Genomic DNA, 24,909 nt, shown 5'->3' on the forward strand with positions numbered 1-24,909 from the left:
GCTGTACTTCAAAAACTTTACTGTACGTAGTAAGTAAAAAAAAAAAAAAGTGCTGTAATTGTTTTTTTGTTTTTTTAAGTCCAAAGCTACTAGCTTCATTCTAATAAGTTAAATTGTATTTCATGTTTTAAATGTTATTGTTATTCGTGTTGAATTTCATTGATTATTTCGCAAATCACTAAAGGGACTCCTGTCACACTTTGAGAATCATCTGTATCGTATGAGAATGGTGTTTTGAATAAATAAAAAAAAGTTCCGGACCTTAGTTTCACCGATGGACAAGAAATGAGTTTGACATGTCCATCATAATAGAAAAAAGTCTATATATATATTTAAAAAAAAAAAAAAAAAAAGTGCATTGATGATGAAATTTCCTAATGAACAATACTGAGCTCTTTAAAAAAAAAAAGAAGAAAAAATAAGAAAAAGAAAGAAAATACTAGAAAAAAGTGTCAAGGAGTGCAAAAAAAACAAACAAAAAAAAGCGCTGAAATTCAACAAGAACTTTTTCAAGTTAATTCACCCAAGTGACGAGGCAAGCCCAGTCGAAGACAAGTACTTGGGATAACTTCATACAAAAATGTCACATAGTAAATTCACTGAAATGATGATGAGCTTGTCTAGATTAACTGACAAACCGACTTTCTCAGTGTGAAATCAAGACCTTTTTATTTTGCTTGTGCAATACTATTTTTCTTACTTTTATTCTTTCAACAGGTGGAAACACAGGTTAATTGTAACTTCATCAACCTAGTAGTGGAATAGTGGAATAATTGTTCTACTTGTCAATATAAAAGATAGAGAAATAAAATTTTGGTAAATAATAGAAATCTAAATAATTTGTTCCAGCATTCTGTCACCATCACAAACTTTTTTTTAGCAGTACAGGCAATGTTTTAAATCACATTTTAACATTCTTAACCACAGTTGGTGCAAAAAAACAAAAACAAAAAACACTTAATTCGACTCAACATTCACTCAACATTCTTAACTGTGCAAAAAAAAGTTACCGGTGAAGTCAACTATTTGATTGGACCTAAACGGCCAAAACATTCAGACTTGTCCGAGTCTTAAAACAGTCAGATCCATTCAAATGAATGACAAGACAATACAAATGTTGAAGTCCTCCCAGCCCTCAAACCCTCAGCAATCCCTACTGTATGGCTGAACACCCAAATGTGATCTTCCCTGTTTTTGGACATCCATGGTCATGGAAAATAAACCTATGCTCGTAAAAACACGTGCATCCACATAGAAACACACACTTTACAGCACACAAACACACAACCCCTTCGCTCAGTGACTGTGCGGGAGTTTAATATATTGAAGATAAATAAATGGCCCCTCTCCTACTCTCCTACGCTTTACTCCAGACTAGACATAGTCGCCTGGCTTTTAATCTGTAGCGAGCGAAAGAGAGAGAGAAAGAGGGTAGGGTGCGCATCCTTCGGCAATTTACGGCTCCCCCTGCCCTGAAAGCTCTCAGGCGCTCTCTCTCTCTCTCTCTCTCTCTCTCTCTCTCTCTCTCTCTCTCTCTCTCTCTCTGTATGTGTGTCATCTGCCTGAATTGCACTTCCCCTGGCGGTGAGGGAATGAATTATAAAATAGGCCTGTCACACTAATCTCTCAGCCTTGGGCCGATAGTTAAATAAATCATTTTAATGATTGCCACGCCACACGGAGGAAGAAGACGAGGAGGTTCTGGATGGTGTCGAGAGAGTGTGTGCTAGTTTACCAGCAGTTTCAGTAGCATCCACGACCCACCGCCCCTCGCCCCACTTCTTTATTAAACGTAAACATAAACACATAGTGAAAGGCATCTGCCGTCACCTCCGTGGTAGAAATCAGTGAGCTCAGCCCCTCAAAGGCTTCATTCTACTAAGGGAAACGTGAGTCCGGGTGCCAAATTGAGAAGGACGGTTTAAGTGGGCGCGTCCCATGCTAATGGGATTAGGTTGCGTTGAAAATAAACTGTAGAAATCTCAAATATGCGATACATATTTATGCCTGTAAATAGAAAGAACTTTCAGGTACCCACTTCCTCTGTACGCCTTAAATGTAATACATTTTTAAACCTAATTTAATAAAAGATTTGCCTTGGCCCGTGGAATTAGTAATTAGTCGTTGTTGCATTATTCCGCAAACAAACAAGCAAACTAGGATAGCTCTAAGTGGAGCGCATTGCATAGTCAAGGCCAAACAATCCAATTTTGGCTCAGCAGCACAACAAAGCTGAATTTGACATTAATATTCAAACATGATTCTCACTGCTGAATACAAGAAAACGCAGCAATGGTAAAATCAACAAACGGATTTGAGCGAAGCAGTGACACGGAAGGGAATTAAAGCGAACAATCCGCAACATCTCCAAATGAACTCAAAAGTTAGTGACAGAATATTGGAAGAAAAAAACAAAAGCATCTCTCCGTGTTTTGTAAAAAGTTGCTCGACAGGAGCGCCGCAAAGAAGGAAAAGCCAGCATGTCACCATCCTTCGTATGGAAGGTGCGAACCCGCTGGTGATGGTGGTGAAATGTGATTATACTCTGGCAGGCCCGGTGGAGCTTTGACATGTCAGTCAGAAAGGGAGGACGAGGAAAGAAGAGACGAGAAGGACATGACAATGTGGAGAGACACATTTACTAATGAGTTGCTCACAGGGTCTCCGGGGGGAATCACTTTGTTGCCGCTTGTAGCCAAGCAGCTTTCCTCGTGTGCTTTTCGGATGCGTGCGTGTGTGTGCGTGTGTGCAGTACTCACGAAAAGTTCAGGATATTCGGGTGAAATTTTAGGACGGACCTAAAACAATCAACAACCTTTACAGGTGACCTTCTCTAAACCTGTGAATGTAGGTTCAACTTTTGAATGCTTCATTGGACCAATGTATTGAATTTACTTTGGATTCAAACAGTCCTCTTGATGATGTTGTTCACATTTTGACGTCAAGAGACTGATGAATTGAGAATAACTGGAAAATGGACTTGAAGACATAGACATTTGCACAATTTATTATCGTTCTTCAAATCAAGTTTTTACAAGGGGATTTCTATTAGTTTAACATTTTTTCCCACTTTTGTTAACAAAAAACTATATATTTTTTAATTATTAATTTCATTAATTTTAATATTTTTTCTTTAAAAAATCATTAAAAATTAAAAACTTTTTTTTTACCGTGAGTTAACTAGTGAAGTCATGCAATTAATTACGTTTAAAAATTGTAATCGCCCGATGCCCCTAATTTTAAAAAAAAACATTACAAATTTTTACATTAAAAAAATAATAATAACGAAAAGATTATTAAAAATTAGAGGCATCAGGCAATTAAAATTTGTAATCGTAATTAATCGCATGACTTCACTAGTTAACTCACAAATTTTATATCTGTTCTAAATGTACAAAACAAATCTAGGTTTTCATACTCTTGTTAACAAAAATGGAGAAAAAAATTAAACTAATAGAAATAGTTCAAATGAATTTTTGACATCTATTGCTGTCAATGGCAGTGAATGAGTTGAGAAGCATTTTAGCTTATTTACTCATTATTATTATTATTATTATTATTATTATAGGACCTATGTTAATATGAGTTTCATTTAGACAAAAGTAGTGCTCTGCCACCATCTCTTGCCATCTGTCGGCAAATATCAACCTTTTTGGCGGGTGTCAATTACTTGTGGATTTTCTAAAATAAAAAATAATTTCTCCCCCCATCCCCAAAACTCTCTACCATGACTATAAATAGTATCATTTGTCTATAAAATTGTTGTAAGTACATTTCTGCAGAGGAGCTAGTTCTCCTTTCTGCACTCTCTGACAATGAAAGCGCCACTGCCACCTACTGTAGTGGATGTGCAATAACACATAATATTAATAATCATTATTATTATTATTGTTATTATTATACATTTATTTTGTATAGTGCTTTTCAAGATGGTACCCCCCCCCAAAAAAAATAACAACAACAACAACAACAGGTTCTTCTGAAATCACAGCGCACCCCCCTATTCAACAAGAACTGCTGTTATTGCCTTTTTATTGAAATTTCACCCAAAGTCCGAATATCCGCACATTTTTGTGAGTTCGCATACCGAGGCCTCTCCCGACAAAGCGAGCGCCTGTTAACCTGTGTTGTGTCTGGCAGGCCGCCGTCACCACCATCACCACCACACCCTCTCGCTCCCCACGCCGGCCCTACCCGAGGCCGCCGAGGGCCCCCTGGGGCGGGGCCGCATGGTGGAGCGCAAGGAGTCCCCCATGAGCTCAGACACGGGGGAGGAGCCCTACATGGCCGTACCCTCTCAGACTCAGCCCGAAGCCGATGGTAAGCCTTGGAACGCAACAGATGCTCTTGGTCCGCTGTCACCTGTGGCAGGGGGGGGGGGGAGCGGGTGGGAGCAGGGGCTCGTGTAATTGAGATTTACGGCTGCGTGGCTGCTTCCAGCTGATGAGGTGTACAGATCGCTTTCTCTCCAGCAGACAAATGACTTCACCCTTAAAAAAAACACATTCAACGCTCATTAGGATGCGCGCACACAAACAGTCACGCATTCGCCCCGTGGGATCAGATTTATCATCCCCAGACTGTTAGTGTCCCACAAGAGACGTAATATCCAGGACATTGCGCCGCCGAAGTATTTATTTCCTGCTGGAGCGTCGTCTGTGTCTTAGTGACGTGACATTGAACGCCCTTTCCACCCGCCTGACGCTGCGTCACCTCAAGGACGCCTCGACTGGACGGTGAGTGAGAGGATGAGGAAAAAGAGACGTCGCCGTCAGGCTGATCTGTGCAAGGTTATTATAGTTAATAAAGATTAATAGAGAAAACAAAAATTTAATAAATATTTTCATTAACAAAATCAAATTGTACGGAAATGTGATACGGGAATGGTGATAGGCTCACCCGCCATCCAAATAAGGACAAGCACTGTAGAATTTTTTTTTTGCATTCAATTGGGAAAAAAAACCTCCTGCTTTTCTGACTAATATTTTTGGGGAGCTTTGTTTTTTGTGTAATTTTTTTTTCTGTTTTTCAGAATATTTATATATATTTATATATATATATATATATATATATATAGGAGGAAAACTTACTCAGAAAAACAGAAAAAAAATCAGGAAAAACAGTAGAAAAAAATATTTTACAAAAACAACAGAAAAACAGTGCACCAGCTTCTGTTTTTCGGAGTAATTATTATTTTAAAAAAATTGCCTCTGAAAGCTAATGTACGGCTCCGTATTAATAACACTTTCCCGCATGCAATATGCCTCTGTAAAAACTTAACTGTTTGTTTACTAAAATCATGCTCATCGATTGACTTGTTCGTGTACTTAATTGAAGGTACGTTGGAGTTATGCGGGAAAGTGTCCACCATTTGCACTTGGAGTTCAGAGGGAAAAAAATAAATTTACAAAATACCTAAAAAAATGTCCCCTGTTTTATTTTAAGAATTCCCCTTGTTATTCTGAATCCCCCCGCCCCCCTCGTTTTTCAGATTTTTTTTATGACAGAAAACCCCCCAGTAAAACAGAAAAAAATATTCAGAAAAACAGAACAAAAATACACAAAAAAACAAAGCTCCCCCAAAAAATGAGTCAGAAAATTGTTATTTTTTTCTAGTGAATCCAATATGTTTCCGTAGTAAATTGTTTTTTTTTGTAATAAATAAAAACTAACTGAAATTGTCCTCCATCAACAAATCTGTAGTATATATATGTTATGTGCCCTATATGTTTATTAACAACAACAAAATCTGTAGTATTGGAGCAGAATGTCAGCTGGAAGCAGCGAGCGGTTAGATCCAAGCAGATCTCAGACAGCATGCAATCAGCCAGCATCACATTGTTTTTACCTGAGCAGGTGTATCACTGGAGCTGGCCCTTTAAGAGTCACACACATTACATGGAAAATGCTTATAGCTTTGGTTTAGTGGGGGAGAATATACTGTAAAGGGATGCTCCAGTCAAGCATGCTCAGGTAATGACACTCAGGCTTCACCTTTCCAAACAAGCTTCCTGCTTTTTTATGTTTCGTGTGATTCATTTTGGATTCTTGTTGAATATAGCACTTTTTTTGCTCTGTTTGATTCCAGCTCTTAAATATTTTCTTTCTCCGCAAGACTCAGCTGCAGTGATCTTTGTTTGAGTTGCTTTTCCGCGAGCAAGTCTGGATCTGTTTGCATGGCTTCAAGTCACATCTTTTGTTGCTCTTACTTTTTCCGCTATTTATACGTATTTGACTTTTTCCAGCTTTGATTGCTTTGATGGTATTACGCGCAGTTTTGCCCCAGTGCAGCTTAGCGCGTCTCAGCATGGCAAATTGAGCACCGCAGTCAACAGCGTTCATTTCCCGTCCTGCCCATCCTGTCTTCTCTTCTTTCCTGTTGCCCTTCAGCTAACAGCTGTACTGTGAAAAACTTTAGCCAACTCTCCAAAAACTCCCGCCGAGGCGAGTAAAGAAACTTTTTAGGGTGTCTGAAAAAAAGGGACATCAAGCAGAAATAGCGGAGGGAAACATGAGACTCTTTGGCCACTATATTAGGTACACTTCTCATGCAAAAGATGAATAATAATGCTCAGCTTTGATTTACACTATTACCGTATATCCTTAAAGGTAACTTAAAGGGAAAGCTACTTGCTGTCGACTGAAGATGACATCACAGTTGCGCAAAATGGCCGCCTTTTGATATTGACAGAAAACGGCTGGATTTGGCTGCTTAACTCATATTCTACTAATGCAATATTAACCAGAATACCTATTTAGTCTAGTGGGGCTGAACATATTATTGTCACAAAAAAAAAATGGGGTTGACTTCCCCTTTAAATTGAAAGGAGGTCATGTGTCAAACAAACAGTCACTGATTGGCAATTTAAAGCATTCAACATAGAAATATGCATGATTTTGTAATTGGGGAGGAAATCATGCAAGCACTGGGAGAACATGCAAACTCCTCAGAGGATGAATCTAGCCCGGATTTGAACCCCCAACCTCAGAAAAGTGCTACTCACTAGTCCATTTAGTCTGCCCATTCTGAATAAAACAGTAATATAATAATATAATGAAATACAACAAATACAGCAAACAACATTAGTTACAATTTTAGAACTACAAATATCACGTTCTAAAATGATGTAATATGCTACAATAACTTGAAAAGATGCTAATAGATGCAGCACAATTTCCTTCTGGATCAATAAACTTTCGAGCTATTTACCATCTTTATTATTGTGGTGGTAATTTGCTGAGGTGTGTGTGTGTGTATTGTAATGAATCTCATTACATTGTGCCAGAGCAGCACATTCAGCGTTTCGGCTCTGTCAAGATTATTCTGCCTTGGAAAAAAAAAACGTGATATATATATATATATATATATATATATATGGTGATAGGCTCACCCAGCACCCAATTGAGGTTGCGCTGTAGAAAAAGGATGGCTTGGTAAATTGTGTCCCTAATATTGTGGCTTGTGAGTGCATAATAATCTAAATGGTGCAAAGTTTTCCAGTCAAATGTATCAGTTCCTATCGGGAGCCGTTCTCAAGATAATTTGGCACTTTAAAAGAAATTAATCCCCCAACTCCTTTTTCCATTTGCAGCGAAGACGTTGCAGGATCTTATCTCCTAATGAATATTATTATTAGGCCAAAGCCGCCACAGTAATTAAACAGGCGCCGCAAAGTGAGGCGTATTAACGAGCCGGCGGCGTCTTTATCTGCCGCTTCAGTCGGGGGGCCCTTGCCGGCCCCAGGTGGTGTTTCTTTTTTCACAGTACATTAGCGCTTTGTCTGTCTGTCTGTCTATCACAACAAGCCCCTCTTGCCTCAAACCACGCCCACCCTGCTCCGAACACCTCGCCATCTCCTGCCACTGTGACCCCTCCCAACATCAGGGATGGCATGTTCCAAGGCTATACCTTTTTTATAAGTGATTCCGCAACCAATTTATGGATAACCTACACCACCAGCCCTCACCCTAACCCCACCCCCTCCTCATTCATTCCTGCTCCTCCCCTGGTCGACTGTCTCCTCTCCAACAAGACTCATATCTCTTCTCTTGTCTAAATGAATCTCCCTTTTGGCTCTCTTCCCTTTTCTGCCGTCTCTCTTCCTGTCAGCCTCCTCCCCCTCCCCCTCCCCTTCCCCTTCCTCCTCCTCCTCCTCGTTCACCTTCCCCAGCCCGACCTGTAGCCGCCGCTGTGTTGCTCCAATTTATGGCTTCATTACAGCAGCTATCCACAGGAGACGGACGGACGGGGGGGGAGGTGAAAGAGGGAGGCAGCTAGCTAGACGACAGGGGCAGGAGACATGGGAAATAAGAGAGTGCAGGAAAAGCAACATGCATGAGAAATGATTTATTTAACAAGAAGGACAATCATGCAGAGGTGAGGTACAAGAAAACGACATCCGAGAGGTGATATAAACAAAAGAAAATCAACAAATGAGAAGTGAAAAGAAGAAATTGAGGTCCGGGGAAGTTAGCGCAAGGTTTGGAAAGGAAAAGATAGCCATGCTTGATTTGTAACAGTGAGTCGAGACAAGAAGCATGCATTCATCTAATATATATATATATTTTTTAATAATAATAATAATAATAATAATATAAAAATCCATTGCATTTACAGCTACAGTGGTGCCTTGAGAGCTTAATTTGTTCCGTGCCCATATTTGTACCTCAAAGCCCTCATATCCTAAATCATCTCTCCCCATTAAAATGAATGGAGATGTCTTTAATCCGTTCCTTAATCAACATTGTTTGCGATATGTTTTTGAGAGTGAAAATAGCACTTTATAAGAGTGTACTTTATAATGCATACGGTAATGACATAATTATACCGAATGTCATATCGTGATTAATTAATTGCGGCTCCTTCTGGTGTGCTCAACTTTGTCACCAGGCAACATTATTAAACAGTCATGCAGCCATACGAAGAACTCAACTACGCTAAGTGGTTAAACTCAGTAATCCGGAGAAAGATTAGTCTTTTTTTTTTTACTGCAGGATAAAGAATACATGCCTGTGAGTTTTGTTTTGCTTGTAACAGCTTGAAGGCTCTTTTTTGAAGATCTGTGTACCAAACTGCTGTTTTTGTGTGGTGAACCGAGTTGATTTCACTGCCATCATACAGGGCTGGAAGCAGACAATCGGCTGGATGACAGCTCGTCTCACCAAAGTTCAAAAGTCAGGTCACTCGTATCTCAAGGCACCACTGTTTTTTTTGTGACATTCCTTTTTTTTTTTTTGGAGGGATCACGATCATAACTTATGTTATATTTGAGATGTCAACATGTGATAAAAAAAATATGTATTTCTTAAAATTTTGCTAAAATATTTTCTTTTAGTGGAGTAAGAAAGAATACGTTGTCACACGGCACGAGAAAGCACGCTCAATTACCAATGCACTTTTCATTTAATTGTTGTCTATTTATGGCCTAGAAAGGTTTTTAATGCAAATGTTTACTGCAAGTATGGTTAACTACTGCATTAGTATAGGTTAGCAATAGACTGTCATTTGGCTTACTGGTTTTTATTTGATTGATTTGTATGGCCTAGAAGTGTTTTGATTGTTTTACTACGGCAACGCATTCCAACGTACACATTTGCTCTGAATGTAGTATTGAAAATGATTGGAGGATGCCTGGTGAAACACACAATGGTTGTCTCCAACCAAAGCATTCTAGTTTGAAGCAGAATGTCTCCCCTGCGTCAACTTCTACTTCTCTGCGCCGTAACAATTTTAGAAATCTAATCAGGAAGGCACAAAAAAAAAAGTGTTTTGACTAGAAAACTGAGGAATCTCATTTGATTTGATTTGGAATGATGTCGTGTGACGTTGATCTACATTTTTTCACAATAATAATTGTAGATTTCTTAAAAATTTACCTTTTTTATTCAAGAAATTCAAATGGTTGAATTGAATGAGAAATGCTCCGTTTTAGGTGATTTAACTCATTCATTGCCATTGACAGATATAGACGTCAAAAATTCATTTGAACTATTTCTCTTAGTTAAACATTTTTTTCCACTTTTGTTAACAAGAGTGAGAAAACCTAGAATTTTTTTATTATACATTTAGAACAGATAAAATTTGTGATTAATCGCGAGTTAACTAGTCAAACCATGCGATTAATTACAATTTTAAAAAATGTAATCGCCTGACACCCCTAATTTTTTATCTCTTTTTTTACATCGCAGCAGGCGATTAAAAATTTCAATTGTAATTAATCACATGACTTCAACAATTAACTCACGATTAATCACAAATTTTATATCTGCTCTAAATGTACAATTAAAAAACGTTTTTAGGTTTTCATACTCTTATTAACAAAAGTGGAAAAAGTGTCAAATTAATATAAATATTTCAAATGAATTTTTGACGTCTATAGTCGTCAATGGCAGTGAATGAGTTCATAAATTAAAAAAAATGGCTACATTGCTTTTCACCATTTCCACCATCATCAACATGACTTATATATATATATAGATTTCAAATTCATCCCCAGCCTTGTCTTGAGGGTCATATACTGCACATAATCGGACAACACAGCATATTGCCAATACTGCTCAGCCTTTAGCAACGTTACAGTCGTTCATTAAAACATCACGACTTGACATTAAATGCAGCCTGCTGACAGCTGTTGGCGAAAAGTATGACCTCGCTCACATTGAGATGTGATATCTTATTTATTTTTCACTTATGCCGAAGCCGAGCATTTCGGCTTGGATGCTGCTGATGTCAATCTTGAAGGTTAACCGCCACGAATGACCCCGAATGCTGTCAGACCTTTTTATGATGCACCGCCAACCCGCTGCTTTAACCCTCAGCAAACCGCAGATTCATACACAAATAAAATAGGATTGCAAATATTCTAAGAGAGAATCAATATTGGACAGATCTAAATGTTGGTTGAAATTATTTATTTATTTAAAGATGAAAAATAAATGGTTCTTCTTTTGGATTGATTTGAGAAATAAATACATTAATTGAAAACTAAATCATTTGAAATATGAATAATGTAAATAATATTAAATAGGAACATTTTAATTAAATAGGCTTCATGTTGAAAAATTACATTTATTACAATTTCACAAGCTTCACAAATGTTCAAATTGGCTTTCCAGCTGGTCTTTTTATTTTATTTTAATTTTTTACTCCTTGTGCATGTCAATCTTCACTCAGGGAAAAAAGAAAAACATTAACAAATATCCTTACTAACTTACATAAACTTTTTTTACTTAAAAAAAAAAAAAGGTTTATGTGTAAATGATTCTGAAAGTGAAAGAACGAGCACACTCACACAGGAGCTGCTGTCGGCTACAGTTCACACTCAGACACTCACGTGCCACCAAGCCCAGCATCTTTAAAAAGGTGTTTTAATCCGTATTTTAAATGTTAACCTATTGTCAGTGTTTGGAACATATCCCGTGCACGCACTCATAGTAAATTTAAGAGTACATTTTACTCTAAGCAGAGTAAGATTTACACTTGCAAGAGAGTCAAATATGCAGAGTAAGTTTTACAAAAAAAAAAGTATTTTTTACTGTGTTTGAGAGAATTGGCCTATCCCATGACAAGAACCTAGTAAAGTTTTTTTTCACTCAGAAATTCAAAGTAAATTTTAGAAGGACATTTTTTGAGTAAATTTTATTATAAAAAAAAAAAAATTACACAGGGATTGAAGAACGACCTTCATCTTGGGAGACTCTACCACTTGAGCTATGCCACTCCCACAGTTTGCTAATATCCAAAAGGAGACCAAAAACATTGTTTTTGGTACAAAGATTCCAGCTGACTCGAGCGATATACTAACACACAATAGGAGCAGCGTGGCTCAGGGATTCCATTAACTGCTTCCCAACCTGAAGTGACTCTAGTCAAGTTTAAGTCAAAATCTCTCTGAAAAATTTACTAAGAATTTCTGAGTGAAAAATCATTAATAGACAAATTCTCTCGTACACACTAAAAATACTTTAAGTAAAACTTACTCTGAATATTTTACTCTCTTCCAAGTGTAAATTTTACTCTGTTTGGAGTGGGACCAAATAGCAACATTTACTCTACAGAATTGACTGTGCTGTTCACATGTTTTCAAAGGCGATCTTTGAACAATACATTCACTTTATCGTTCTATAAATGTGGGTCATGAGTTAGCGACAATGGGGGGGGGGGGGGGGGGGGGGCTGGGGGCCTGCAGGACGCTCCTGTCATCCCAGTCCTGTCATTATTACTCTCCAATCTTGGCCAGTAAATTTGGAGCGCTACTTAATGGTCAAAAGCTCAGAGAGTCATGTGTGTGTGTGTGTGTGTGTGTGTGTGAGTGTGAGTGTGTGTGCGTGTGTTGGTAGCAACAGGTGGATAATCGGTGTCTCATTGTGACTCATAACAGAAACAGCAGCCTTGATATTTTCCTGACGTTACGCACTTCCTCCACTGACGCAAGCAGCAATTTCCTCCCCTGATTAGCTCATTGTTCTCTTCGCGCTGGCTAATTTTCGCAGCCTACATTACCATTTGTGTGTTTTGCTTACGCCTTCTGCCTCAAATACAGGTTTCGGTTCTCATTTCGGACTGTTTTGTATTTTGCCATTTAGGATTGCTGCTGACATTCGTCACCATCAGGCAGCATCTGTTTGGGCGTGATCCACACACTTGAACACTAGCCAGGGCAAAAGTACATACAAAGCATACACTTATGGCTTAAAAAACCCCCAAAAACTTAACATTTGGAAGTTGTTTGTGACTGGACAAATGGATGTGCGCAGCACGTCCTAACATCAACAAACAAAACACTAATACAAACTGTGATACTTAATTAGTGCGGACTGTCAGTGTGATCATTGAAAACAACATGATGCATGTACAGACATGCATCGGTTAGTGAGTTGACGTTAAGAGCAGAGCTGCGCAATTAAAAGATCAGGCCTTCAATTATAATCGTAAGCGTCTCATTAGTGCGCCGTCCTTGCATCGTCTTTCATTTTGAATAACAACATTACTGTGAGTGCCACAGTAATGCGCACGCATAAGCTTTAATTGGATCATTATAGAAACAATATGTTGTAATTTGAAAATATAACAACGTGAAAAGCATTTGAATGGCATACGTACTGGCTTGTTGAAGAAGAACAGTGTTGTTACCGTGGCTACGCCAAATAGTGGACAACCAGCCAGAACACCTGTCATGTTAAAGTAGCACTGTCAATAATTATTATTATTATTTTTTTTTTATGTGCCAAAGCGCTGACTAGCTTTGCTGTGAAGCTAGCTTGAGCTGTGTGGTTATGTATGTTGCTACGAGTGGCTAAGAGGGGACCGCTAAGCATGCTAATGCCGACTTGCTTGTTTTTTAGTTTAGTTTTTTAACAGAATCGCCACTTCTGTTTTCGTTTTTTTTTTGGGTAAAAACATATCGTGAGGGGGGCGGATGCTCAGAAATATTGCTATGGCTAGGTTAGGTGGTTACATAACTAGCTAACCAAGCTTGTTAAAAAAACACACACACACAAACATGTTTCAGTTAGCATGTAGCATCATTAAAATTCAAGACACGCCAATTCAACTGTTGAATGCCATTTATTCTGGTGCATTCTTTTACATTAAAAACAAGACTGTAAAAACATTTGAACTATAGGCTAAATAAGTATTTTTAAAAATAGATTGTAATTCAAATGATACGTGTTAAGGAAATGTGCAGTATGTAAATGCCTTTATTGTTATTATTATTGTATTTAAAATGGCATTTAAAACAAAGATACTGATTAAAACCAGATAGACTGCCACTTTAAAGTCATCATAACTTCACTATATTGTATTTTGTATTTATTTTTGCTAAGCGCTGTCCGTTTTCATTCGTCACAGTGGCTTACACATGACAGTTCAATTGCGAGGGAAGCCCTTAAGCCAAAACAAAATACTATTTGATACCCTTGTTTTAAATAGCAACATCTGTCAGTATTTCAGTTATAATGTTCCCTTTTTTTTATATATATATATAATGAGCTCTTTCTTTAGAGCGTCAAAATCTACTGTGATGTGGACACGTTTTGGCTTGATGAAGCTCAGTATTCATATTCCCCCCCCCCCCCCCCCGACAATGTCTGCGAGTTTGCGGCGCTAAGAAGTTTGTGGCGTCCCCGTCAGCCCGCTGTGACGCTTCTCCACCTTTGAGCGTTTTCCCATCGTCAACACAAAGACCAGCTCTGTGGCTTTAAGTCAGCCGGAGCAGCGCCTGACGGGATAAAAGTAGCAGCGTGAACGTGTGTTTGAACACCCACTAAGGCGCTTCTACATGTAGCCGAGGCTGCTTTGACTGCGAGGAATTTGTATCAGAGGATCTGGAGTTATGTACGTGGAATGTGGGGATGCTCAATCTGGAGGGCACGTGAAATCTAAATCTATCAAACAGGCCGATGGATGGAGAAGGCCTGCTGTTGCATTTGTCAACAAACCCGATTATAAATCATGGCTGAAGCAGGGAATCTTAGATTATTTTAGACAAATATTTTTTGAATTGGGGTACACACATATTAGCTGTAAAACCAGAACGAACACATCTGAGTATCTGAATACCAGTTTTTGAAAAATGTTCAATATTCCCAAAGAGGCCTGGAACACAAGCGGCAAATTAAAACAGCTTCAGTGTCCTCTGTTCTCTTTGATGACGGGAAACAATTTGTCAAATGAAAGCTGGGGGTCTTCAAAGTTTTTCCTTCTCAGGAAGTGTGCGAGCGAGCGTCATGTGATCCGTGGAAGTGCACAAGAGAGAATGAAAGGATTTAGTTTTACGCACAGAAAACAAAGTCAGACAGGAAGAGGCATGCAGCGAAGGTTAAACAGGGCATTAACCTCACCCAAACCACAACAAAGCGCCACAGTCGGCCTTCTTCAATTAAACGTTCGACCAGATTGACTCGTTGCCCTCTGACCTCCAAACGCCGGCAGAGAACGTTGGTCTCCCTGTCGGGAAAAATGGGAACAAAGGGATATGAACCCAGTCACATTTAGCAAACATTTTAAGAACATGAGAGGATTTGCAACCTATGACCTTTTTTTTTTTTCCCTAGAAAGAACTGATAGAAACAGTTTTGAAAAAAAATGCAGGGCTAAATTAAAGTTGTCATTCCTTAAACTAAAACATGTAAATCATCGTATTTTAGGTATGAAATGATGGGACGGAAGTGTTTGGAAAAAGCCAGCACTTTTTAATGTCAAACATAAATAAAACATTGACTAAATAAAAGGACAAATATGTAAAATGTACTTTTATTCAAAGCTAAACAATAAAGTACAAAACAAATGAAAAGTAATACAAATAAAATGAAAAAAAATGTCAACAAAAAATGTCAACAAAATACATGTTAAGTATGTTTTAATTTGATTTAAAATGACAAAAAACAGAATTAAGTATTAAAATTATTTCAGATGATATAAACATGTATTACAAATTAAAGTATCCAAAAATCTAATTAAAAACTATATTAAATGACATGAAAGCAAACGTAAGTATTTTTTACAGAATTAGAAAAAAAGTTTTAAAATCAAATAAAAAAAAAAAGTATTTTTAAAATGAGATATGAAAGTATCACAACATGAATTTTTTTTTTTAAATTAAATAAAAATGAAATTGTCGCTAAATATGAATGAAAAGATAGGTAAAAATAAATACAAAACATTACAAATAAAAAACTGCCAATAGAAGTATTACAATTAAAATAAAAACATAAATAATAAAAATGATGTGAAAACAAATATTGTTTCAAGTACTATATATTAAAAGTAAAATGAAAAATACTAAAATATTTTAAGAATGACAATCAAAAAACAAAAGGAGTTAAAAGATGGAACAAAATAAATACAAATTATTACTAATGAAATAAAAACAAACAAAAAGCATTGAAAAAGCTACAGAAACATGTTGTCATTATTTCCTTGAAGTGTAATTATTCCCCCCCAAAAAATTGAAAAAGATTGTTCCATCATTGAAATCCATAATGTGCTCATTTGATTGACCAATAGGAGTCGACCCCCCCCCCCCAATTTTTTTTTAAATCTTTTTAAAAAATCTAGATACCGGTAAGTCTGTAGATGACGACATTTCTGTTCTGATAAAACTGCTGCGCTGGCAACATCACCGCTAACTGTTTGTTTACAAGCTAACAGCTAGCATCTAAACAAACAAATCTATAGTAGCCTGCAATCTCCTCACAGGATGCTGAATAAAACCATTATTTGTTTGAAGTTGGAGATGTGACTTTGCAAAAGGTGACGACGTGCGAAGTTGACAAGCAGGAAAAAGTGAAGAAAAAAATCCAAGTTAAAATGAAAGTGAAGCAGAGAAAGTATTTATTTGTTGGTCATCTTCAGACATCAGCCACAGAGATGGGAAGCAGATGTTAGGCCCGAGTCATCGGGGTCGATGCTCGGCTTTGTTCTCCACCTTAGATAACGCCACGCACGCTATCTCCTCAGCCGGGCGCGGCCACTTTTTGTCTGGCTAAAATGTTGACTTAAGCTCCCGGTGAAATATAACCGAGCCGCGCGTCACCGTCACCCCGTTAAATAGAGAAGTCACGTACGTGTTTGCCAGCACGTTCTCATACATCTTCCAGTGTAACGCTGGCCGGCACTTTATTTCACATCGCAAAGTGGGCTCGGGGTCCTGTTTCTAAACTCAGAGCAGCGAGGGAGGATTACGGATGTACACCCTGCTGGGTTACATTCCAAAAACGTATTCTACAATAAAACCGGGGTTGGACATAATTGCACCTTTTGATGCACTCTTAATGCGTTTACTTCATTGTCACAAGATGTTTTACTACATCTCACTTTCAAGTAATTTCTTTCTTCTGAAAGATATTTGACTTTGGAAAGAGCCACTCATAAGAGTGTCACGCTATGCCGACACAGTGAGGTAGGCAGTGTGTATGTGTGTGTGCGTGAGATGGAACCCACCTGCTTGATGTTGTGTCAGTGCTAAACGACACGTGTGCAGCGCAGGTCATGTGTGAACGCACAATAAATCTGGCCGCTGAGCCTGGTGTGTTTAAGCTGAATGCAGCACGAGACGATTTCTTTCAGTAGTTCAGTGCAGATTCACGAAACTCTCAGTGAAATATTTTTAGTTTGTTACAATCCCAAAAAAATTTGAATACAGAAATTAGGTAGGAATTATATCGGCACTGATATGTGAAAAACACTTATGTCCATTTTTGTCTTTTTTTATTATTATGTTTTTGGGATGAAACTGAATGCAAACAAACGTTAAAAAAAACGTAAAAATAAAAATTATAAAAACAATTTACACAAGTGTTTTTCACATAGCAGCAACAATTCTCAAATGTATTGAGATCCACCTGTATCTCAATTCTAATGTGAATTTAGTCAAATTATTATTATTTTATTTCTGGTTTCCACATTAAAGCTGATAATTTTTCATTTTTATTAAATTAACTAATTCACTGCCATTGACGACTATAGACGTTATAAATTCATTTGAACTATTTATATTAGTTTAACATTGTTTCTACTTTTGTTAACAAGAGTATGAAAACCTAGATTTTTTTTGGTACATTTAGAACAGATGTAAAATTTGTGATTAATAGTGAGTGAAGTCATGCGATTAATTACGATTCAAAAAAATGTAATCACCTGACACCCCTAATTTTTAACAATCTTTTCTTTTTTTTAAATAAATACATAAAATAATTGTTTTTATTTTTTTCCAATTTTTTATTATCTTATTATTAAAAAAAATGTGGGGCGTCAGGCGATTACCATTTTTAATTGTAATTAATCGCTAGTTAACTCATGATTAATCACACATTTTATATCTGTTCTAAATGTTTCTAGGTTTTCATACTCTTGTTAACAAAAGTGGGGAAAATGTTAAACTAATAGAAATAGTCCAAATTAATTTTTGACGTCTATAGCCGTCAATGGCAGTGAATGAGTTAAGTAACTATAAGGCAAATTAGGAAGGAAAAAAAAATAGAACTCTTATTGAAAAATGATTTGAAAGAGGTCTTTGATGTCATTTCAGTGTAAAACCAGACAACTCCGAGAAAATAATTTTGGAACATGGAACACAGCCATAGGCAGTCTGTTAGTGGGTGTGCATTTTTGTTTGGTTAAACCCAGAGTATTAGCTAGTATTAGCTCACGTGCTAACGTTTTGAACTGACTGAATAATGTTAAACTAGCTTATGATAACAATGTAAAAAATAGTCTGCGATTGGCAGGCAACCAGTTCAGGGTGTACCCCTCCTACTGCCCGAAGCCAGCTGGGATAGGCTCCAGCGACCCTTTTGAGGACAAGCGGTTAAGAAAATGGATGTAAAAATAGTAAAATACGTATTACCTCATTTTTAAAAGCAGAAACTGTCACAATTGTTTTTCTTCAGTCAAATGTTTTGCCTTTAATTTATATCTTTATTGTTTTAAGTTTAAGGGACCAACAAAGAAGTGATTTTGGTCGTTATAATTTTTTTTAATTAATTGGCCGTTTTTGACAGAATTCTATTCTTAAAAAAGTAAAAATGCCTGAAAAATGTAGTTAAGTACATGTATGAAGTGTTTTCACTCCATTACTTCCCCCCACCGTCTGTGTCGGTCGGACACGTTGATATCTGCTTTCCACTGGCCTCCTGTGCGTGATGACACAGCTCGTTTGCTTCGGCGTCCGCTTTTTTCTTAATTAATTCTCTTCGATTGGATGGCAGCTTTATGTAATGTCAGCCATTTGCATCCAAGAAGAAAAAAAGCCTTGTGGTACATTTCAGCCTTCTTTATTCCCATTCATATCATTTTTCATTTTGGCAGATTTTTTTTTCTTTTTTTATCTGGGATTTGAAATGTGAATCAGGCTCAACAAAACACTCTGAGATTGGATTTGAGGGAGAATATTGAATGTGGCTGCCGAAAGCAATTTGAGAAGGTGTTTACTCATGAGAGGATAAAACATTTTTCATTTGCGTGTTTGTTATGATACCGCTAATCTTTTTAGTTTTTTAATTCAGTATAATTTCTGTCTTTTCGGGACGTTAGTCCAATTATACACATAATTACCCGCAACCCTTTTTTTTTTCTTAGAAAAAGGTCTTTCAACTTCTTTAGTCATCTGTTTAGTGAGCCCCATCTGTTGATGAGTGAAGCTCATTTGCCAGTTAGCCGTTAGCTATCGCTTGCTCAAACGAAGAGCTTCTTCCTCAAGCAAACTGCGCAAGTGCCTCCGACCCTTTCCTTTTTTGACTTAACTCATTCACTGCCATTGACGCCTGTGGAGCTCCACTGGAATCCAAATGTTCACTGCCACTGACGTCGAGACACGTCACTTTTGTTTTTCAAAGGGGAGGGGCAGAGGAGGGTTTGGCCCGGCTCGTCTGTCAATTTCAAGCTTGTAAATAATTTCACTGACGAAAGCACTTGTGAGGAAGAAAATGGCCACAGGGTGGAAGTCAGGCAAGTTTCGATATTTTACTGTCCCGAGACTTCAGTCTGCAAATTAATTATGACTGAATCAACGGCCCATTTTCTGGTTGGAACCAATATTTCAACCAACAACCCATTTAACGGAAAATAACAATCAGTTAATTGAGTAATGGGTTATTATGTCCATCCCATAGTCATTCAGTAATCTGAAACCACCAGATGGTTTGTTCAAAGAATTATGGTAATTTTGTGAGGAAAAAATGGAAACTGCTTAGAAATGGGCAGCAACAAAATTTGTAATGTAATGCAAAGGGAAAAAAAAGAATTTCAAGTCTTCAGTTATTTGCTCCTGTTTCTGTTTTGATAAAGCTGCTGCTATGATAACGTCACGCGTAAATTGTTTGTTGCACAGCAACAACTGCATTCACCAAATGGGCAAAAGCTTGCATGTTAGGTTAATTAACTCATTCACTCCCAGCCAGTTTCACTGAAGCAACCCCCTTCGCTCCCGGCTGTTTTACAGGATTTTGACTGATTTTGCAAGGCCCACACAATGTATTGTGTTCTATTGCTATAAAAACATGGCACCTACCAAAATAAAGATTAGAGTTGCTTCTTTCATCAGGAAAAAAAAGTATATTTCTATCTGTTTCCGTTTTGCAGCAATTAGCATCAGAATATAGCTAAGTTTCATCATTATTCACAAATCTGTTTAAAACATTGGGGAAAAGCTTGTTGCAACATGGCCCTGGTTGATCTCTTATACTCTGCTGTCACCTGCTGGCCGTTTTTGTTATAACTACCTTTGCTTTAAGCGACCTCTTCAGGTCAGAAGCTGCATTAAAGCCTTCTGTATGCTCTAGCATAAAAAAACACATAAAAACGGTATGAATACATTTTTGGAACCACGGCAATATTTAAAATAGAATGCGTTTATACGTTTTTGGGAGCAAATGAGTTGAAGATTTAAAATTGTCCAAGGGTGTGAATGTGAGTGTCAGTAGTTGTTGGTGATTGGCTGTTGAACAGTTCAGGGTCCAGAGGTGTCAAATCCAAGTCCAGAAATTAAAAACCCTGCCACAGTTTGGCTTTAGTCACAAGTGCGAATACTCAACCAGCAGGCAAATAAGATTGTTTACCGCTTTATAGTTCTCGTTTCTTGTGTTGTAGTTGGACCTCACCGTGTGACCGTTTTCTCTCTGCAGGTGTGATCCGCGAGAGCTACCAGAAGGGTCGCGACCAGCTGGTTCCCGTTACCCTGTTGGCCATCGCCGTCATCCTGGCGTTCGCCATGGGCGCCATCTTTTCCGGCATTATCGTTTACTGCGTTTGCGACCACCGCCGGCGAGACTTGGACCTGCCCGGCCGCAAGGACAAGGACAACCACCACCTGCACTCGCGCCGGGGCTCCATGAACAGCGTGACCAAACTGACGGGCCTGTTCGAGACGCAGGCCAAAGACGGCCGACCCGAGGCCATACTCACGCCTTTGATGCACAACGTGCGCCTGACGGCCAACGGGAAGATGCTCATCAAAGCCGACCAGCACCACCTGGACCTCACCGCGCTGCCGACACCCGAGTCGACCCCCATGCAACCGCGCCGCAAGCCTAGCCGGGGGAGCCGCGAGTGGGAGCGGAACCAGAACCTCATCAACGCTTGCACCAAGGACATGCCGCCCATTGGCTCCCCCGTCATCTCGGACCTGCCCCTGAGGGCGTCCCCGGGACACATCCCCAGCGTGGTGGTATTGCCTCTGCCGCAGCACCAGCACCAACTTCCCCCTCACCTGCACGAGTACGTGGAACAGCCTCACCCCAGCGACCTCGCCATGGGCCTCATGGACGACCAGGGCGCCACCCTGGAGTACAAGACGGTCAAGAACCCGCACCACAACCTCACTATGGTGGACCCGGACGCGGTGCTGCCGCCCCGTGTGCCCCAACGGGAGGCGTCCCTCACCGTCCCACCGGCGGTCCCGCAGATGGGCAAACGCCTCGAGGTGCACTCGTCCGTCTACGGTCTGCGGAAAGGCTCGTCGTCCTCCGCCTCGGGCGCGTCCGGCCTGAAGAAGCACAACACCAACTCGTCCAACTCCTCCCATTTGGCGAGGCACCAGAGCTTCAACCGCGTGGAGACGCCGCCCCCCGCGCCTCAGCGGGTGGACTCCATACAAATGACAGCGCAGGGCATATCGCTGTCGCGGCAGCCGACCATGAGCGCGTACGGTTCGCTGCCCCGCGGAGGCGGCAAGTACCTCAAGCCCGACGTCCCTCCTAAGCCGTCCATTGTGTCGCTGTCCACAAAGGTGAAGTCCAGCGACGGTTGCACATAGTCTGATGGAAACCCGACGGACTAAGTGATCACTTCTTTCTTTGGCTGTACAGTACAGTTGGTAATGCAACACAGTTTTTTTAAGAAAACACTTTCTTTTATACGAACGTGTAAATAACATCCAAGCGGGGGGGGAAAGACCCCGACGATTTGATCTGTGTAGCATGGAGAAGTGGAGGCTTTCTTGATCTCTACAAGGACAAAATGGATTCACGTGGGCCAGGAGGGGCCGGGTGGGTTTTTTGGGTGTACAGTACATTGAGGGCCAGCGGACCCGGAGACTGAACTGAGTCAGCTGCCTGTCGGAATACTGTGAAAAGCCTCCAAGTGTTACCGCAATCAAGTCGCCGCCTGGACGGGCCTGTGCCGGAAGAATCCTCCCGTGTCACTGAACAACACTTGACTGTTAATACTAATAGCTTGTTGTATTTATTTTTTATGAAGTGCTTTTGAAGAGAAACAAAAAGACTTTTTAGGCTCAACAAAGACAGAGGGCGGAGAGATCTTTTTAATATGAATTAATCAAGTGTGATTAAAAAAAAAAAAATCACATATTTAAAGTCATTAAACTGGAGCCAGTAGATTTTTTTTCTTAATGACTTACGGTGAGGAGCAGAAGATATTTATTTACAGCGTGCCACAATGGACTTTTACTGTCACAGACGATTCTAATTTCAAAGGAATATTTCCCCTTTTTACTCCTCCAATCAGCACTGTTGTTTTTTTTTGTGTGTGTGTTTCTGTGTGACTCAGTAACGTCGCTCCTGATTGGCCACATCTACGTCATATAAAGAAACACCACGACCAGTGAGTGAGAAAAATGTTTTGTTTTGTTTTTTTAACCCCTCCCCACATGTAAATTTGTGCCTTACACCCTAACGTAGTGACAATGTTTTCTTCGATAGTTGTTAACTAGTGTTTCTACTTTTTGTTCTTTCTTACATCATGTTTCCCTGATTTGATAAAAATGCAATTAAAGAATGTAGGTGTTATCGTTGTAATTCTGCTCCCCTAGACATGTACACACACACACACACACACACACACACATACACAACAACACACGTTCATGTTGTTGACTGTGCCATGAGCGAGCTTTTCTTTTACTTGTCCACCGAGACATTGTTGTTGAGTGTTTTTTTTTTCTTCCATTTTTGTGTTTTCTACAATTGTATTTTTTGTGGTCGAAAGAAGGCGGCGGCACGACCGATTGACTGAAGCGTTTGCTACGCGAGTGCGCCGCTAGCGGTTAGCATAGCATTAGCGACCCGAGCTAACCTGGAATAGACACCGAAAGGTGCTTCTTGCGTCACATTAAACAGGCTGGTTCCTGTGAAGACATGATGATTAAAAACTAATAATAATAAAACGCCCCATTTTGTAAGGCGACTTTGTAGTCCAACTAATGTTTCCTTTCATTTTTGAGGACACATCCCCACACTTAAATCAACAAAGCACTCCTTTAGTATTGTATGTGTAAATAGGTGAACGTTTTATCGAACATTTGTTTTTTAATTTCTCAGTGGAGGAAAGCCAACTTTGTCTCAAACCACTTGAGAAAATCAGGGCTTGGAAATAGCTGCAAAGCTGGAATTTGGATTAAAAGGTGGCTTAAGACTTGGCTAAGATAGTCGATGATTTGTTTTCTTAACATTTCAACAACAAAAATTGACCAAATAACTTGTGATTGGCTGTCCCGAAGTCTGCTGGGATAAGCTCCAGCTCACCTAATGACCCTCGTGAGGACAGCTAATATCAAGTCTAAGTGATACACAAAGATAAAGGTCACAATCAAGTTTTGAGTCTTGTCTTAAGTTTCCGACATCCCATTTTCCTGAATGCAGCATGCTACATCTTTTCAGGTTCCTGCGCCCCCCTGACACGAAGCATCAAGTCAAAAATGGTCACACGCAGAATGTGACGACGAGAGAATATGTTCTAATGTGCACATTCTGTGTAAATGTTTGAATCTAGTTGAAGATCTAATTGGGTGCAATTGTGTAAGGCTGCAGTGGCCGGTGAGGTTCTCTGGTGTGTGTGTGCCTTGTCGTCTCTCACCCATCCCTCGATAACTCGCGGCGCGATGTGCGAAGCGACCAGATGATAACGTGACCCTTGTGAGCTTGTAAAATATTGTGACGTCACACGTTTTTTGCCCTGTTCTCTCCACCTCCTTAACATCTGATTCACAGCTTAATGTATGTTGTAAAGGAATAAAAAAAAAAACACTTTAATTTAATGCAAAATGTAATTTCAAAAGGAGAAAAAATTAAATAAAATTCTTGTCATGATGTCTGACTTTTTTTTCTTTCTTTCTTTCTTTTACTTCTTTCTTAACATTTACTGTATTTTGTTGAGGATATACTTTATGGGAATCTGAATCATTGTGACAATTGGGCAGCCTTTTGCTTGACAAACTAAAGATTGAAATCGAGCTTTGAAGGAATCATTATCACATTAATTAGAGCATCGTAAACATAAAGGAACCCCCAATAAATATGTATCACATCAAAATTAGATGCCCCCCAAATCTGATAGGTAGGCTATTTTATTTTACTAGATATTTTAATGTTTCATTGTTTTTAGATAGATGAATAGATAGCAACAAAACAATGTGCTAGCTAGCTCGCTTACATGATAGATGTTGGATGGATGGATGGATAGATGGATGGGTGGATGGATGGATGGATGGATGGATGGATGGATAGATAGATAGATAGATAGATAGATAGATAGATAGATAGATAGATAGATAGATAGATAGATAGATAGATAGATAAACAATGTGCTAGCTAGCTTACATGATGGATGGATAGATGGATAGATAGAGAGATAGAGAGGTATCATCTGGTATGGTATTTCTAATGGGAACAAGTAAATGATATAAAAGAATTTGCCTGATAGACGGCAAGTAAAAGACACCAATGTACTGAGTTAACCTTGTTAGTGGGCTTGTGTTTCCATGACGAACACTTGCCATCTCCAAATCCCTCTGCATAACAGTGTAATTAGTCAGGGCACAGGGCTGCATATTAGAAGGCTAAATGGAGTGTGCAAATTGGAGAGGAATATTTATAAAAACAGGCCAGGCAACTTGATGCAAAGCAGAATTGCATTTAAATGTGAAACAGTTATTCTAACGTTGCAGTATATGT

At 39.0% G+C, this 24,909-nt stretch overlaps 1 protein-coding gene across 4 annotated transcripts in view; it reads left to right on the forward strand.

Annotated features, from left to right (window-relative positions):
- Positions 1–24,045, forward strand: part of sema6a (sema domain, transmembrane domain (TM), and cytoplasmic domain, (semaphorin) 6A) — a 134,523-nt gene extending 110,478 nt beyond the window's left edge. For 3 of the 4 annotated variants that reach the window (XM_086075105.1, XM_086075107.1, XM_086075106.1), the window contains 2 exons: positions 4,141–4,320; positions 20,626–24,045. In XM_086075105.1, the coding sequence (XP_085931231.1) occupies positions 4,141–4,320; positions 20,626–21,755 (1,310 nt within the window). In that variant the 3' untranslated portion in view covers positions 21,756–24,045. The remainder of the gene's footprint in view (positions 1–4,140; positions 4,321–20,625) is intronic. The other variant, XM_086075108.1, reaches the window with a different exon arrangement.
- The last annotated feature ends 864 nt before the right edge of the window (positions 24,046–24,909 follow it).

Source organism: Leptonotus elevatus, chromosome 5 (genome assembly GCF_054856555.1).
Source record: "Leptonotus elevatus isolate MCC_2025b chromosome 5, RoL_Lele_1.0, whole genome shotgun sequence".
NCBI classification, from domain to species: domain Eukaryota; kingdom Metazoa; phylum Chordata; class Actinopteri; order Syngnathiformes; family Syngnathidae; genus Leptonotus; species Leptonotus elevatus.